At 43.1% G+C, this 16,800-nt stretch overlaps 1 protein-coding gene across 6 annotated transcripts in view; it reads right to left on the minus strand.

Annotated features, from left to right (window-relative positions):
• LOC120034926 (phospholipid-transporting ATPase ABCA1-like) overlaps positions 1 to 16,069 on the minus strand; it is a 40,658-nt gene extending 24,589 nt beyond the window's left edge. For 3 of the 6 annotated variants that reach the window (XM_038981627.1, XM_038981626.1, XM_038981624.1), the window contains exons 1-7: positions 13,561 to 13,808; positions 12,166 to 12,259; positions 9,289 to 9,430; positions 8,933 to 9,051; positions 4,403 to 4,524; positions 3,254 to 3,445; positions 1,615 to 1,704 (exon numbers count right to left, since the gene is read on the minus strand). In XM_038981627.1, the coding sequence (XP_038837555.1) occupies positions 1,615 to 1,704; positions 3,254 to 3,445; positions 4,403 to 4,524; positions 8,933 to 9,051; positions 9,289 to 9,430; positions 12,166 to 12,259; positions 13,561 to 13,626 (825 nt within the window). In that variant the 5' untranslated portion in view covers positions 13,627 to 13,808. Of the gene's footprint in view, positions 1 to 1,614; positions 1,705 to 3,253; positions 3,446 to 4,402; positions 4,525 to 8,932; positions 9,052 to 9,288; positions 9,431 to 12,165; positions 12,260 to 13,560; positions 13,809 to 15,946 lie in introns of those variants that run through there. The other 3 variants (XM_038981621.1, XM_038981622.1, XM_038981623.1) reach the window with 3 other exon arrangements.
• Between the last annotated feature and the right edge of the window lie 731 nt (positions 16,070 to 16,800).

The following is a 16,800-nucleotide window of genomic DNA, read 5'->3' on the forward strand; positions in this document are numbered from 1 at the left end:
AGAATGTTTGTAATTGTTTAGAACGGTGTAATCACGTAGAATGTTTGTAATCGTTTAGAACGGTGTAATCACTTAGAATGTTTGTAATTGTTTAGAACGGTGTAATCACTTAGAATGTCGTGATCATTGACAGTCAAGTTTCTCATAACAAAGACATTTCAGCGAACTCTGAGATCCGGGAGCCACCTCAGCAAGTCACATGCTTCCTCAGCGCCGTCCAAAAACACACAAAGAAAGAAAGAACAGTGCAGCCAGTGGGAGGAGATGGGAGGGAGGGATGATTTCTCTCCTCTCCACCTCAAGTAGAGCTCTCCGTATACAGTGAGAACCTTGGCAGAGGAAAGGCCTCGCTCTTTCTCTTTCTGTCTGTGCCTGTCTCTCTGCCTCACGCCCGCGGGCCAGACATATAGCATGCAAACAGGCCGAGTCATTTGAGGAAGGCAGCGTTCTGTTGCAACCCCCCCGCACCTCCAGCCTGAAGAGAGGTTACTAGAGGTTATGTCTCAGAGCCGAGGCAGCTCACCGCTAGCCCGCTACAAGGCTAACTACGCGTCTTCCCTCTCACACCAGGGAACATAAGCAGCTAACGGCAAAAAGCTGTGGTTGAGGTAAAATAAGGGTGGGAAAAGGTGTATTTTTCAGTTTTTGAGACATTCATACCGATAGCTTCTCTTGTCTTGTAACATTGCTGCTTGTTTGACTTGTTGAGTAGGGAGATCATTCAATCATTAGTTTAAGGGACATTTCTTTGTCTCTGTCCATGGATTTCCTCTGACATACAGTATGCCAGATGGATATACAGCGACATACAGTTCTGCCAGAGTGTGTGTGCTAATCACATCAGTGGGAACGACCTCTCTTTCCCACAGCTGACGGCTTCCTTATGTTCCGCCAACTCAGCAGTACTGTGGCTGGAGAGAGGGGAGGTGGAAGGGAGAGAGATTGAGAAGAGGGGGCAGGGGGGCAGAGAGTCTCATGACTAGGTGATCTATTGTTGTTTGTTCCCCTAGCACATCCCGCTAAGTCTCTTAGCGTTTCCCAGCCATGTACTTTTGTGGACATTCCTTTGATTTTTTCCCCTTTGATTCTTTGGGGGTAATTTTACCCCCTTTTCTCCCCAATTTCGTGATATCCAATTGGTAGTTACAGTCTTGTACCACCGCTGCAACTCCCGTACGGATTCGGGAGAGGCGAGATTCAAGAGCCATGCGTCCTCCAAAACACGACCCTGCCAAGCCGCACTGCCTCTTGACACACTGCTCGCTTAACCCGGAAGCCAGCCGCACCAATGTGTCGGAGGAAACGCCGTACAACTGGCGACCGTGTCAGCGTGCATGCGCCCGGCCATGTCCTGACCTGGACTGGTACCAACTGGACTGCTGACACTAAACAGTCTATTTGTTGTGAAAGACTTCCCTTGTGTACAAAATGACAAGGTTATAGCCATTTGAGGCGGTCATTTTGTGAAATGTACGTCGAAACATACATGTAAGTTTGTGTGTGTGTGTGTGTGTGTGTGTGTGTGTGTGTGTGTGTGTGTGTGTGTGTGTGTGTGTGTGTGTGTGTGTGTGTGTGTGTGTGTGTGTGTGTGTGTGCCTGACAGACAGCACCTACCTCTACAGCCAGCGCTCCCAAGCTCTCTAGCAGACCGTCGGTTGCCGCGGATACCTTCTGGACGACCTCAGGGTCGGACTTCACGTCCTTCTGTTGTGGGGGAGGAGGATGAGGGAGAAAAGGGAGGGGGCAGGGGGGATAAAAGACATGAGAACAAACACTCTCTAGGGACACTTCAGAGAGGAGTCCCTGTTCAACCTCATCTGTTATTGACTGTCACAAGAGGGCTGCTGAAATGTGAGCTGCTGCACACACAGCTGACCCAAGACTTGTACTTAGTTGCTAAGGTGGTTCTGAAATGGAACCTGATTCCTTATACAGTGCATTACATAGGGAAAAGTGTACCATTTCAGCGCACCTTAGCCACTAAGTACAAATCTGGGGTCAGCTTTCCTTATAGGTTCAATATTGCTGTGTTCCATTGTCCATATTAGTGTACCACTTAGAATGCAAGCCTAATGCAAGGCTTAATTTGATGTATAGTGGTATGATGTGGATATTGGATCAGGGCCTATATCAGTACGCAAGAGCAGTCGGTTACTTTATACTGTATTCAGAACAGGGGTTATTTATTCAAAACATAGTCTAATATCCCTGATCTGTTTTGTTACGGAGGGAAACCTATTGGTCTTTTTCAGAACAAATAGTATTGCTTTTACACCCGTTTGAAATTACAGCTGATTCAGCTGTACAATATTTCAACAACTATTTATGACATTTCCTCCCATGTTAGTTGACCATTGCGACAGCGTTTGCATTGGCAGACTGTTCTGTACACTTGGGCACCTTCCAGAAGCTTGTCCCAACACCGGACTGAGAGTTCTGACTAAGCTAACAAAACTGGGTCAGCTAAAATGGATCACTCTTTCATCTGTTTCCAAGTGTGACGGTCATCTGAAGTGTAGAGTGATTCTATTCACTGTATTGTTGAAAATGAACTAACTGTATTTTCTCTCTCTCTCTCTGTGTGTGTGTGTGTGTGTGTGTGTGTGTGTGTGTGTGTGTGTGTGTGTGTGTGTGTGTGTGTGTGTGTGTGTGTGTGTGTGTGTGTGTGTGTGTGTGTGTGTGTGTGTGTGTGTGTGTGTGTAAGTGTGTGTGTAAGTGTGTGTGTAAGTGTGTGTGTGTGTGTCAGTGCCAAAAGTCTATATTCAGACACCTGCCACAACAGGGTTCACAGCCTCTCCAACCCCCATTACGACAAAGAGACAAGGGACGCATTCATTGTCAAGCTAATGTTTTGTGACAGGAACGGGATTTCTGTTCTTATGAGATAAGAACAGAAATCTTGTACAGAAATAGGGATTGATAAGTCCTGCCACTAAACGGTAATCATATCAGGGAACATGATGTTCTCTTTATCAGAAGAAAGAAGGTTTGGTGTCAGCAGGCTACATCACCCCGTCATAAAGTGTGTGTGAAAGTGAGTGCAAAGGGAATAGCCTATTCAGTTTGTCTGACTGATCAATCATTTAATAATACATTCATTGAACAAACTAAGATTAGCTAGGTCTATAGCATTGTGTTATTAGGCGTACACTGTTAAAGCCCCCAGTGTTAAAGTGTTCAGTGTTAAAGCCCCCGGTGTTAAAGTGTTCAGTATTAAGTTTTAAAAAGTGTTAGTATTTTAAGTGTTTCTTACCCGTATGGGTTTCAGGAAGTCCAGGTTGGACAGGAAGTGGTCCTGGGCCTTGTTCAGCCAATCAGGGGAGGCCTTGCAGATGATGTCTTGAGTGAGCCGTGACACATTCTTGTCGGAGATGGTCACAAACTCCTCCAGGGAAGTGGTGTTACACATATCTCTAAGATGGACGCCGAAACCTCCAATCAGGACCTGGTAGATAACATGCAATTATATTTCAGGGATCAAGTTCTCGCAGTCGAGAAACAACAACAAAAATGTGTTGCGAGGATGTCGGGGAGAATTGTGATTTCATGTTTTAACTGTAACAACTTTCACAATGAATGCCAAGTCAGGAATGATTTTGCAAATATGTTTTGAATCCTATATCATCACAGGAAAGCTGTTGTCATGTCACTGCTCGTAGTTTTACTGCCTCTAGAGGCATTACCAAACTGTTCTAGAATGTTCCTATGACTCAAACAAAGATGTTTGGGGAACGTTATTTCTAACCTATCAGAAACACTCTGGAAACCCAATATTTTTAAATTCTATTCCAGGAAGATATTTGCTTGCGGAATGACCCATAAATAAAATCAAATTTCATTATTCTACATGTCCACATGGCCATAGCTATCGCACAACATGGTCAACAACAAAACATATGAAAAATTTGCACTGTGCAGCTTTTCAGTCATGCATGGGGAGACTGTCTGTGGAAAAAGGGCAGAGAGAGAGGGGGCTGATGGGTAATAAAACAGCTACAGTGGGGGTGGGATACGGTTAATAGATCCACCGCATGCGTTAGAGCCCCTCTCCGCACATGCTCACTGTGAGGCAGACAGAAGATGGAGGAGAGATGGAGGGGTGAGCAAAATCATGTGAATACTGCCCTCCAAATACAGACAGTGATGAAACTGAGCTTAATTATTTTCCCTGAGAAAGAGGATGACATGCGCCACAGACTTGGTTCTCTCCCCAACACCATCCCCCTTTCATTACACGGTGTTACGAGTTTAGCCGTCTCGCGGTATATATAGTTACGGTGCGTCAGATACCAGCAAACCAAGGTCATGGCATGTATGACTGCCTTTTAAAAGGTACTCGATGTGGTGACAAACAGAAAGATAGGCCTTCTCTTTCCTCTTCACACACAGTCAATATGTTTACCTTCTCTAGGTTGAGGTCAGCCTCTACAATCTGCTGGACGGCATGATGGGATAGGGAGGCGTTGCGATGCAGGAACGACGATAAGGTCTCCTTATCACGGAGAAAGTCCTTCAGCTTGAAACCTGGTATGGGATGATGCAATGCACATTCAACAGACTGCCTAGGAACACTGTGCTGCATGATTAGAAACAGATCTATTTAAAAAGACAGAAATATGTTTTAATGGATAGAATTGTGATTTAGCGTCGAAACTCATCATCTTGAATAGAGAAATTATAGTCTATTATCTGGGGAAACTCCAAATACTTGGTTACTTGGGTGAAAACTGTAAAGTCCTCAATAATATGGTATAATAGACATATTATACTAATATACTGGCATGGACAGAATGGAGTGATACAGTGAGGGGGAGACATATCATGGACACAGTCTACCCTGCTCAGGGGACTATTGTGTTCACTGGGTCAGAACATTCCAGAGAAGTCATCTCCGCTTAAAAAACAGTTGAAGTCAGCTCAGCACTCTGCTGCTTGGCACTCCGCAGCTGGGGTTACTCTAGGGCGTTCCACTTTGGCCCAAATACTGGGCTAGAGTACTGGGCTCCTCCCCTTTTCACTCTGTCCCGTCCCTTCCTGCCCAGCTTGAATTGGAAATATCGTTACTTAAACGTTAGATAGCACAGTGACAAGAGTAGCTGCCGGATACATGGTAAAGATTACCATTAATCTTACCATTAATCTCATTAATCATTAAGATTACCACATTACCCCTTGGGGGGTGGGGGGGGACTACTAGAAGGGAGTGTTACCCATAACTAGGGCCAAGGAGTTTTTCCTGATCAGAACCCTAACCCTATACTCTTAGAAACAAGTTATACCTAGAACTCTGTCTGTCCCTGTAGGAGAACCCTTTTGGGTTCCAGGTAAAACTCAACTGGTTACACGATCTAGACAGGAAACACATCTGCCCCAGAGGCTCCTGGGAGCAGGTCAAGGGGGACGTGGTGTGTGTTGCAGAGACATCCCCAGAGCATAGAGACGATCCCAGAGCATAGAGACGACCCCAGAGCAAATAACCAGGGAGTGGTAATGAACTCTAATCATCCTGACTTCAGGAAACAAGAGACTGATGTGCCCAAACAACAGCACTGAGTGAGAGTACAGCCATACAAGAAAGAGGGATAGCCCCAAAAGGTACCGTCTATCTGCACTTGGCTTAGGTGGTTACTATGCTGTGTCTTTGACCTACCAAAACAATAACAAGTAGGCTACAACAATATGAATCAGACTGCCATCCAGGCTTGTCACTACTTGCTCTGCCTTCTGGTGAAAAATACTTTATAGACATGAGGAGACATATGTTTAACGTGTTCCCAAACTTCTCTGACTCAACAAACAACCTACAATCAGACAAACAAAATGGCCGCCTTTGCCAAGCGTGACAAATGACAGTTAGCTACAGATCATTTCAGGTTGATAGAAGAAGTGGAACAAACGTACTGACTGAGAGGGTCGTGGTCACCTAAGGCCCGAACGACCCACCCTGTTTCCCATAGGGATCTGATCAAAAGTAGTGCACTATATAGGGACACAGAAGATGATTGTCCTGACTGACTGAGTCTAATAACCTGAGAGAAGGAAGCTGCCTGTGGTGTTATTCAACAGAACAAAAATGGGAAATGAGAGTCGGACTGATTTGGAACTTGACCAACCGACAGGGGGGAAAAGGACAAAGAATGTGGGACACTAGGCAAGCCAGAACTCTTTGAGAAGGAGAATTGTGCGTGCGTGCACCCGTGCGTCAGTGGGAAGAGAACCGAGAGGAGTTTAGAGACCTTCGAAAGAACAAACGACCCACCTAGGAAACCTTTCAGTCAGTCAGTCTGGCTGACACATCAACCCACTACATTAAAACTAGTCTGGGTTACAAACCCGAAAAGACAAATGCAAGCAGCAGCATATCGATGTCTAGCATATAAAACATACAGCCAAGTGAGAGAAGAGAAAATTGGATATATTTCATGAATAAGATTAAAGTGCTTCTCTCGTGACATGAGGCACTAATTCTAGCACCAACATGAACTTTCTCCCTTTTGACATAACGGCACTTCACTGTAAGGCTTTATATAGCGGAAGGATTTTAGAGCGGGTCGATACAGAGCTGTGATCTGCTCCTAGACTCCTTTTAAACACTGAAGTAACCAATTTTAACACTGGTTGCTTTTAAGTCCTGATATTCAAACTGGTATTTATAACACGGATACATTTCTCCACGTTTGCCCAGATTGTTCACGTGACTCGTTTTATTTGCATACAACATAATTATGCTGGAATGAGCTATTACGCAATAGCTTTTGACACAGTCTCCATGACCTGAATATCTCAGGTAATATTTTAACTAGGCTCTAGTCCTCTGGAAGGAAGCATAGGTGAGAGGTTATGCTGCAGGAGTAGATAGACGATAAATGCAAGTTGGAGGGGGAATGTGAAAGACTACTGTTTTGAAGCGATTCATCTTTTAGTGGTAGGCCTATGTTAGTCTCTGAACTACTCTTTGGTTAGATATAGAATCGTGATAGTATGGTTACCACAGACACAGTTCATTTATGCTCCTTTATGTAATAATGAATGACTTCATTTGCTATCTTTAAAATGTGTCAGCTTGATGGTTTAACAGTGGTGTTAGCGTTAGCCTTGATGGTTTAACAGTGGTGTTAGCGTTAGCCTTGATGGTTTAACAGTGGTGTTAGCGTTAGCCTTGATGAGGCGCCATGAGGCTCATCCAGCAGCTGATGTTACCTTGTTAGGAAATTCAACCAAAAAAAGTCAATTAATGGTCAATGTCAGTTGTACGTTGAAATATGACATTGGTATAATGTTAATTCAACGCGTTTTGCCCAGTGGGTAGGTAATATGTATGGCAGATATGTACGTAGGGGTGTGGGGACTGGGACACCTCAGGACTCATGCAAGGGAAAGATACTATCATCAACCTGATTTCCTCAAAGATCTTTCCCCCTCTTCCTGGTCCAAAGTCATGACAGCCCCATGTACTTTCCACTCTGAAAATGGCCGCTCAGCAAGAGCCAAAATCTAACATTACAGTATCCATTAAATCTGTGGAGCAGTGTGCAGAAGTTTATTTTCAATGGTATTCTGTTTTTTCCTGCTGGAAATACGATTACTTATTCACCATCTAAAATGAGATGGACAGTCACGTGAGGCGAGACCGGAGCACATAATGATCCTCAAACAGGATGCAGACACATTCCAAGCCCGGGGTTGGTCCAGTTCAGACACAGAGATAGCAGTCAGAACATTGATGGGCCAGTTAGTTTAAATCTGTATCCTGTTGTGATGGGTGGGCCCAGGGAGGTCTTCCTGCTACTTAAAAAGAGTTAGAACAGGACAGGGGCACTGCCCCCTGCTTGGCCCAGCAGCAACCTCCCCACCCCAGGACTGGCATGGACTGATTACACCAATGCTATGCCACCCATAGAAATCGAATTACTAGAAGGGACAAAGCCTGGTCCCATATTTGTTTTTGCCGTCTAGCCAACTCCCAGCAGATCTGGGACCAGGCTAACAAAGCCCCTCAGACCACCGCGTTTTTGATTGGCTCACTCATGAATCGTAGAACAATCACTGGAATGAGAACGTCCATTCTAGTAACTCTATTTCTATGCTGCCAACCTGCACCCATTGCCCTCCATTACGAGCCAAACGGCCCCACTTTGATTAGGAGCTGTACGGTCGCCAGTAATCTGCTTTTCTTCGCATTAGGAATTTGGGGTTTCATGGAGGCCATTAAAATCTAAGCATGCCATTTGCTCTGAACTCTCTGCACCGTACGGCCCCAGGAAAACGAGGACTTCCCCATCAAACAAGTCTCAAGTTCAGTACTATGTGCTTCAAGTCGACAGCGTGTGCCCTACATCTATAGCGATAAGGCATGTACAGATAGGTGATCATACCTACCTACTGAAAAACTAGGCTAATCAAACTCAGATCAGTATGCGTGCTATGCGTCTATGGCTCAGGGCCTATGTACGCAGGTGGGCACAGGCTTAGGATCAGATTCAGTAACATCACATGCAGAAACATACATAAAATGTGATGTCATACAGTACTTTAAACAATACGTACAAATATATAAATCAGTGTAAATTTATGGACAGTGCATCAATAAAAGGGTTATCCATGTACATCCCACTGGGCACAGATGGAATTTCAACACCTAGTTTTCATTTGGTTGAGTTGTCAACTAACGTGAACTCAACATGAAATCAACAACAAAAAATGTCACCATGTCGTTGAATTTAAGTTAAAAGTTGCGTGACAAAAGACAAAATTCCCGTACGTTGATGACTTTTTGCAAATCCAATCAGTTTCCCACGTGGATTCAACATCCTCACATTGCATTTCTTTGTTGAAATGACGTGGAAACAACATTGATTCAACCAGTTGGTTGCCCAGTGGGATGCATCTTGAAGTCTGTAGCTCAGGGTCTATGTACTGTGACCTGTCCTACCTGCCGTGTTGCTCTGTAGTTTGCCCAGAGCCCGCACCAGAACTTTGTAGCCCTCGAAGCTCTTGTCATTCTGGCTGTAGAGGAGGATCTTCTTGGCATCGATGAACAGACGGGAGATTCTGTGTTTCATAGAGAGACGATTAGACGATGTGAGGAACAACGGTGGTAAAACACACATGCTGATCCTCTGGGGTTGAGGGTCTGAAAAGAGGAACAATGCTCCTTGTGGCATGGTCCCTTATTTCAATGTTTTAATGTCTTAGCTTACATTGTTTACTTGGTTGTTTGTCATAGACATGACTAATCAAATCATTCTATCAAATGTTAAATGGACAATTTTCCCGGGATGAACTCACATAGAATCGTTGAAGTTGCCCACCAGCCCTGGGGTCTCTCCTGGTGTGGGGTGGCGGAAGCAGGGGTTGTTGGCGTTACAGATGATCCCTTGTACCCAGGGCAAGGTGCCCGCCGAGGGCATGGCCTTGTTAGGGAAATGGCCTGGAGGGGGACAAATAGGGAAGGTCAATGATCGACACCGCTCTATGTCACAATATCTCCCTATGTAGCTGCCCAGATGGCCACTGGAGTCAAATGATTATGTTGGGTAATTGTGGTACTTTAGTCAGTCACCCAACATTTCACAATGGCAGAGCAAGGAGAACTGAGTGAAACTCCATTTCAGCTTGGCTCAATTCAGAAGATCGAAATAACAGCCAGGCGGACATCTTGGTTTAGCAAGAGCACAGTACAACGGGGGACACCGCGTGGGCACGGATTCCTTGTGTACTCTTGAGGAACTGTGTTGTCTAACAGAGAGGCCAAGGTTGCGTCCCAAATGGCACCCTATTCCGCAAGTGCTCTGGCCAAAAGTACTGCACTATTTAGGGAAACAGGGTGGCATCTGGGTCGGAGACCAAGAGAGATGGGGGGGGGGGGGGGGGGGGGGGTATTTGGTGAATAATTGCCTCAGTGAACCACATGACTCATATAACCTTTGGATCAACATTCACTTTCAGTGACGAGCCATAAGAGGTTATAAGCAAACCGTTATCTGCTACTGTACAGTAGTTAGTTATTAAGCCCAGCAGATTGTGAAGCAATCAAATAGAGTAGGAGTATATAGCGTGACCCAGTCCTGAGGTCAAAACTGTTGAGTTCAATGGGTGAAATCAAGTATTACTATCTACGGCCGAGTTGACTAGAGTTGACAGGTTTGACCGTCAACAAAATGGTGACGTGCCCATTCTGCTAAACAAGATGTTACAGAAGTATTCCCATTTTCCTTTTTGTCAATGTGTGTGTGTATCTGACAAGCCTTTGTAGTAACACTTGAATAGTTCTTTCACATTCCACAGTTACGGTATCATACACTGAGTTTAATAGCCTAGCCTACTGGCCTGCTATCCAACCTACACTGGGTGTGCAAAACATTTTGAACACCTGCTTTGTCCATGACATAGACTGCCCAGGTGAATCCAGGTGAAAGCTATGATCCCTTATTGATATCACTTGTTAAATTCATTTAAAAATCACTGTGTATATGAAGGGGAGGAGACAGGTCATAGAATGATTTTTAAGCCTTGAGACAATTAAGACATGGATTGTGTGTGTGCCATTTAGAGGGTGAATGGGAAAGACAAAATATGTAAGTGCCTTTGAACGGGGTATGGTAGGTACCAGGCGCACTGGTTTGAGTGTGTCAAGAACTGCAACGCTGCTGGGATTTCCATGTTCAACAAGAACGTGTATCAAGAATGGTCCACCACCAAAAGGATATCCAGCCAACTTGACACAACTGTGGGAAGCATTGGAGTCGACTTGGGCCAGGATCCCTGTGGAACGCTTTCGACACCTTGCAGGGTCCATGCCCAATTCATTTAAAGGGGGTGCAACTCAATATTAGGCAGCTGTTCCTAATGTTTTGTACACTCAGTGTATATCTGTATTATACAGGAGGGCAAAGGTATAGCCTTCTGACCTGGTGAAATACAGTATGTACGTCCCAAACAGCACCCTATTCCCTATGGGCCCTAGTCAAAAGTACTGCACCATAAAGGGAATAGGATGCCAATTGGGATGAAACCAAGATCTTTACTGGAGACCTGTATTGACAAGATAGAGATAAGGAGGGCAATAGAAAGTATAGTAGCTATCCTTCTACTGTATTGATGTGAACAAACATACAACACAGTCCAGTGTTGTTTGAGTCTTACTGGTATACATTTAAATTCAGGAAGTTAATTTAATGGAGATTCATTTATTATTGTTTTCGGGTGAATTTTGCAACAATTCAATTTCATTTCGCTCTCTGATTTTACCGAGATAAACAATTCCATTTTAGCTTCTAACTCTAGCTTCTAACTCAAAGTTGAGAATATATTATCTGTGTAAGTAACAAACTGTTCCCAGAGCTGTTATTGTGTACTACAGGAATTTTAAAGGCCAGCGGGTCAATATATCAAATATTGACCTACTGAGTGGGATGTTTTTAAGAAAACTGTATAGAAGGAAGACCTTGGCTTGGGATGAGTAATGGCAGGTAAGGACATTAATGTACTCTTCTCTGCATTGACATTTCTTGGACAATAAAACATTTTTTCTTCCTTTCCAGTAGGTCTATGGAACATTTCCACATATGTTCACACAGCCCACTATTTGTTTTCCCTTATCCATTGTTCTAGAACAACTAAATCCATTGGGACACATTTCTTGTGGGAATCTCCTGCCTTCCACTGTTCTGTTATGACTATCTGTCTTTGATACTAACAGTAATGTCCATTAAAAATGATGAGCTCTCTCTTTCCCTGAAGTATCTTTTGTCTGTATTGCTTTGCTTTCCAAAGAGTCTTGGACTCAATAAACACTAGTGGCCGATGATGTAAAGGACAACTGTCTGGCATCCTGTTGTCCTCCATCTTGTGATCTGACTCATCTAACTACAAAGAATGAGAAACGGGAACAAATGATGACAGGAAACAGCATTTGGACCAAATGTCACGAGGCCTCTAGTACGTCACTACTTACCCAGTCGAGACACTAACATTTTTCTTGAATTGCCTCATTATAACTGAGTGAATAAATCACCATAAACAAGGCTAGATTTGAGTCCATTTCAACTCAATTCAATTTCTAAAAGCTTTATTGTCCTTCAAATTTACATAAGACAGAAAATCGTCTTTCACAGGCTAATACATTGTGATTTCAGGCACTCTGTGTATGTGTGGGCTACTTACACTCATGTTGCTCGTAGGGCGGATAATGCATCCTCACAGATATGAGGATGAAGAAGATGAAGAGCGGCCATATTATCTCGATAATTAGCTGGAGCTGAAAGGGAAGTTCAGAAGGTCGATGAGCGACTGATAAACTCATCAGGACAAACAGCATTCAAACAGTGAAACCAATGCAATAGTCAGGATGTCTGGTCTCCCTACAGAACAACCCATTTGGAGATTTCTATCATACAATCATGTGTTGTTTATTTGGGGCAAAACGACAGATAAGGAGGAATCTTTGAACCTGAAATTGTTTGCAAAGTAGGGTGGCCATGGACGTAACAAAAATTTGACAAAAAAAAAATGCATTTAATGTTTCAGTGTCCTGGAGCAGTGGTTCCCCAACCAGGGGTACTTAAGAAGACTCATGAAACCATAGGCTTACTGGTAAAATTCACATGAGGGGGTAGTTCAGGGGTACTCAGGGTAGAGCAAAATGCACTTGGTGATACAATAACCGAAAAAGGTTGGGAACCACTGTCCTAGAGTAGACAACCCACCTCTAAGCTTTCTTTGTGTACTTTAGTCTACAATCCAGGTTACCAATTTCTTGACTATGTTGGATGGGTCATTTTGATTCTAAATGAGACATTTCCTCAATTACAATTCAAATCTAGGATCCCCTTTAAAATGGACTGATCCAGCTCTACAATGGAAGTGGGTCATTCCACAAACCATTATGGGGGTGTCAGGCAGCCATTAAGGGGTTTATCAGCTGTTGGCAAATATATTATAATCTTTATCCTAGCTAAGACTAGGAGTGGGAAGGGAGAAGGGTTGGTTGGGTGGACATATGTCCACAACAGCTGCTGTCCTCCCAGCACCATCCTCACAGAGCATTGGTCAAATGGAGGCTGGGGATCTGTTCTATAAATGTATCTGGTTCTAAGAATCTCTTGAGAGATTTTGAGGATTAACCGTTTGATGGCATGATAAGACGATGGTGTTATTTAAAATGTTCCACAATCCAAACCCTTTTTGCGGAAATGTGTACTTGAGAGAGCACTTAAAAAACTCCCCCATGCTACGCGTCACCATCTCCACATTGACGCCCTGCTACGTTGATGTCATCGATGGTCTAAACATCCTCAATGAGTCAAAGGATAAATAAAGTCCATTCAAGTGGTGTTTCACAATCTCATTCCTTTTACCAATAAATAGAAAATGCTATTCTTTGTGTGAATTGACCACACAAACGACAATAGTAACACATTGTATTTCTACTAAACCTTGTAACCACTAAAGCTTATTATTCCACTTTTCCCCAGCAACTTTCATTGACATGCTCCCCTTATCTCACAGAATCTATGTGGGGTTGATAGACTTTTTTTTTTAAATATAGTAGCTACTTACTGTCTGTCTCCTTCTGTAGGTGAAGTTCTTCCACAGCAGTAAGCCCAGTTGAGTAGAGATGGCCATCTCGCCTCAGGGACCTATCCTACAGCCGTCCAGCTCCCAACTGCAGAGCACAGTGACAACACAGTGAGACTCGGGGACCTATCCTACAGCCGTCCAGCTCCCAACTGCAGAGCACAGTGACAACACAGTGAGACTCGGGGACCTTTCCTACTGCTTTTGAGCTCCCAACTGCAGACACACAGCACAGTGAGACCAGAGAAGCAGGCTGTTTGAGTCCACTGGACACCTCGCCACTCATAGGTCAAAGTCCAACCAAATATAACCATCAGATCTCCAATTGATACTAGACTGTATTAACCAATCGGGGCAGTTTTACTAGTGCACTGGTGGCATTTCCAGGATTGAGAGATTCAGTGTCTGTTACAAAAAAAAACACACAAGGACTTTTGGATCTACAAACAGTCACTGGGTACTTGGCAAATGAAGGTGTGCCACCCACACAATTGCACAAAAAAAGACTAATATCTAAACTACCAGATGTCCTCATAACATGACATTTCAATTCAATCCAGCAATTGCAATACAGAAATGAACAATCACTAAAATTGCACGAGGCGATTGCAGTTACTATTTATCTAATTATATAGCCAGCTGTATTATTAAATACTTTCAGATGCAACAGAGTTTTTATGACATGAATGGGTCCCTGTGAGGCTCTGTTGGTAGAGTGTGGTGCATACAACGCCAAGGTTGTGGGTTTGATTCCCATGGGGGACCAGAATGCAATGGAAAAAGTTTGCACTCACTACTGTAAGTCGCTCAGGATGAGAGTGTCTACTGAAATGTAGTCCTTTTCGTCTGATAAATGCACTTGCCATTCAAACAATTTTGGGGAGGCTGGTAGCCTAGTGGCTAGAGCGTTGGAATAGTAACCAAAAGGTTGCAAGATCGAATCCCCGAGCTGACAAGGTAAAAAAATCAGTCGTTCTAGGCCGTCATTGAAAATAAGAATTTGTTCTTAACTGACTTGCCTAGTTAAATGAAAAAATGATGGCGATGCAAACAAGCTCTCAAACAATTGGAATGTCTATTCTCAAGCCGAGACGAATGAAGGACAAGCAGGCTACGCAGGTAACATTTCACCAGTAGCCTGGGTGGACGAAACACATTCAAAATATGTAATTTGGCTGTATTTGTATGATAGTCTACCTCAGGTCCCGGCATAATAAAAACAGATTTTCAAATGAACATATCGGTTACATTGTAGGTTGTTTTTCCATCAGCTTCAACGCATACCATAACAAACCACTACACTTGTCCTAGAAGTTGTAAACAGCCTCTCTGCAAAATAATCAATGCGGTTGCCTGGTGCAGAATTGCTGCGCGCGCCTCTAGTGTTTTAATGTGGTGATTAACTTTTTTTTTTTTTTTTAACTTGTTTACAAAAAAAATTCGCTCGTGCCATATCCATATGATGATCATATTTCTTTATCCAATGGAAGCTTAGCCTGTTATCTTTTCAACTACCTCAAAACATAGCAAAAATCATTCAGAATATGAACATCTTACAAAGGCTAAGAACAAAATTAAGCAATGCTTTGATGAAACAGGCTATGAAAAAACCCCAACAACGAATGAATAACAATATGACAACCGCTATGGTCAACGATGGATCGACAAAAAAACACAATTGCAAAATCAGCTTGGTAAACATCTCCTTCCTTAACTACAACCTCATGCCTGCATCAATGAATCAGAAACAAACATTTATTAAAACAATACAAACATAATTTCACAATAAAAACATAATTTCACAATCTAAGACGTTACATTCTTTCATTGTAATGGAATGTCAACCGTATCAGTGCAATATAATTATCGAAATCCTTTCAGAACTTCATGCTGGATGTTTCATTGTTTCAAGAGGAAGGGGTTACTTTCGGTCATTCAGCGCAGCGCAGACTATTCCATACAATGAACAGCAGCAGATGCTGTAGCCCATACACTGTGTTCATCAAGCACAATACGGTAATTTGCGATAAAGGACATCAAATACACTACCCACAGTTTGTCATCTTACCCATCCTACCAAAACCTCATAAATGCACACGTTATTCAATACATTTGATTAAGGATGAACACTGTAAATCATGTGTTGATTGTTGTGAACAATGCCGCGTACTATACAGGCGCCGAGGCAAAGATGCGCTTTTGTTTTGAAAAGATTTACAGACTGAATCAAACATGCGCAACCATATACATCCGTTCTGTACATATCAAATAATAAAGTTCCTTTAGGATGTTGCATGACACAATGCATATCACCCACAGAGCAACTTAACAAAGAAACAACAAAAACGAATAAAGAAAAACAACCGACCTTTTCCCCTAATGCTGCGAAATTCCAATTCTTCAATGTTCATCAAATGTAATTCCTTGAATTGGAAAAAGGTCAAATGGACGCTTTTGTATTCGCCTTTTCACGACCGTTATTGTCTTCGCCGCTCTGTATCTGGTTCTAACAGAACTGCTTTTTTTCTCCTCCAAGCTTTTATAGGGGCAGCCAATGCAGCCGCTTTCAGAAGAGGAAAGGTAACTCGCGGTCAAAAGGATCCAAGGCTGGTTGTGTTGCTGTCGCCTTAAACGGGACGCACGTGTAGAGTTAAAAAACAGCTCTTAAGAGGGCTACGGCGCCCTATACATATTTATTTCGGTATTGAATCCGTCCATGCAATGTATACAATCATTTTATGATTGTGTAATTGTCATATCTGTATAATAGCCTCATTTTTGGTTGAAAACAAGTGCTCAGACTTGTCAGTGGCCATTGGGGACATAACCGAGTCCAATAAATGCCAGCATTCTATGACAGACTCTAAATGTAGGTTCGATCTGAAGGCATATCAGTTCACACACTTTATAAAAATAGAATTCTGTTTTATCCTTTTGAAATAGAATTCTATAAGTGTTTGAACTTCAGATTTAACGTACATTTAGAGTCTGTCAGAGCATATTGATATTTATTGGCCCAAAGACCATTCCACCTCAGTGACTTTGACTAAACAATAACTAGACACACAAGCGTGATGACCAGGTTCAGTGGTTAACTAACTACAGAATACTGTCCAACGAGCTGCATTCAGGGCTTCAGGAAACAGCAGAGGGTGCACCCCCATATCTACATTGATGGGACTGCAGTGGAGAAGGTGGAAAGCTTCAAGTTCCTTGGCGTAC

This window comes from Salvelinus namaycush, chromosome 42 (assembly GCF_016432855.1).
Source record: "Salvelinus namaycush isolate Seneca chromosome 42, SaNama_1.0, whole genome shotgun sequence".
NCBI classification, from domain to species: domain Eukaryota; kingdom Metazoa; phylum Chordata; class Actinopteri; order Salmoniformes; family Salmonidae; genus Salvelinus; species Salvelinus namaycush.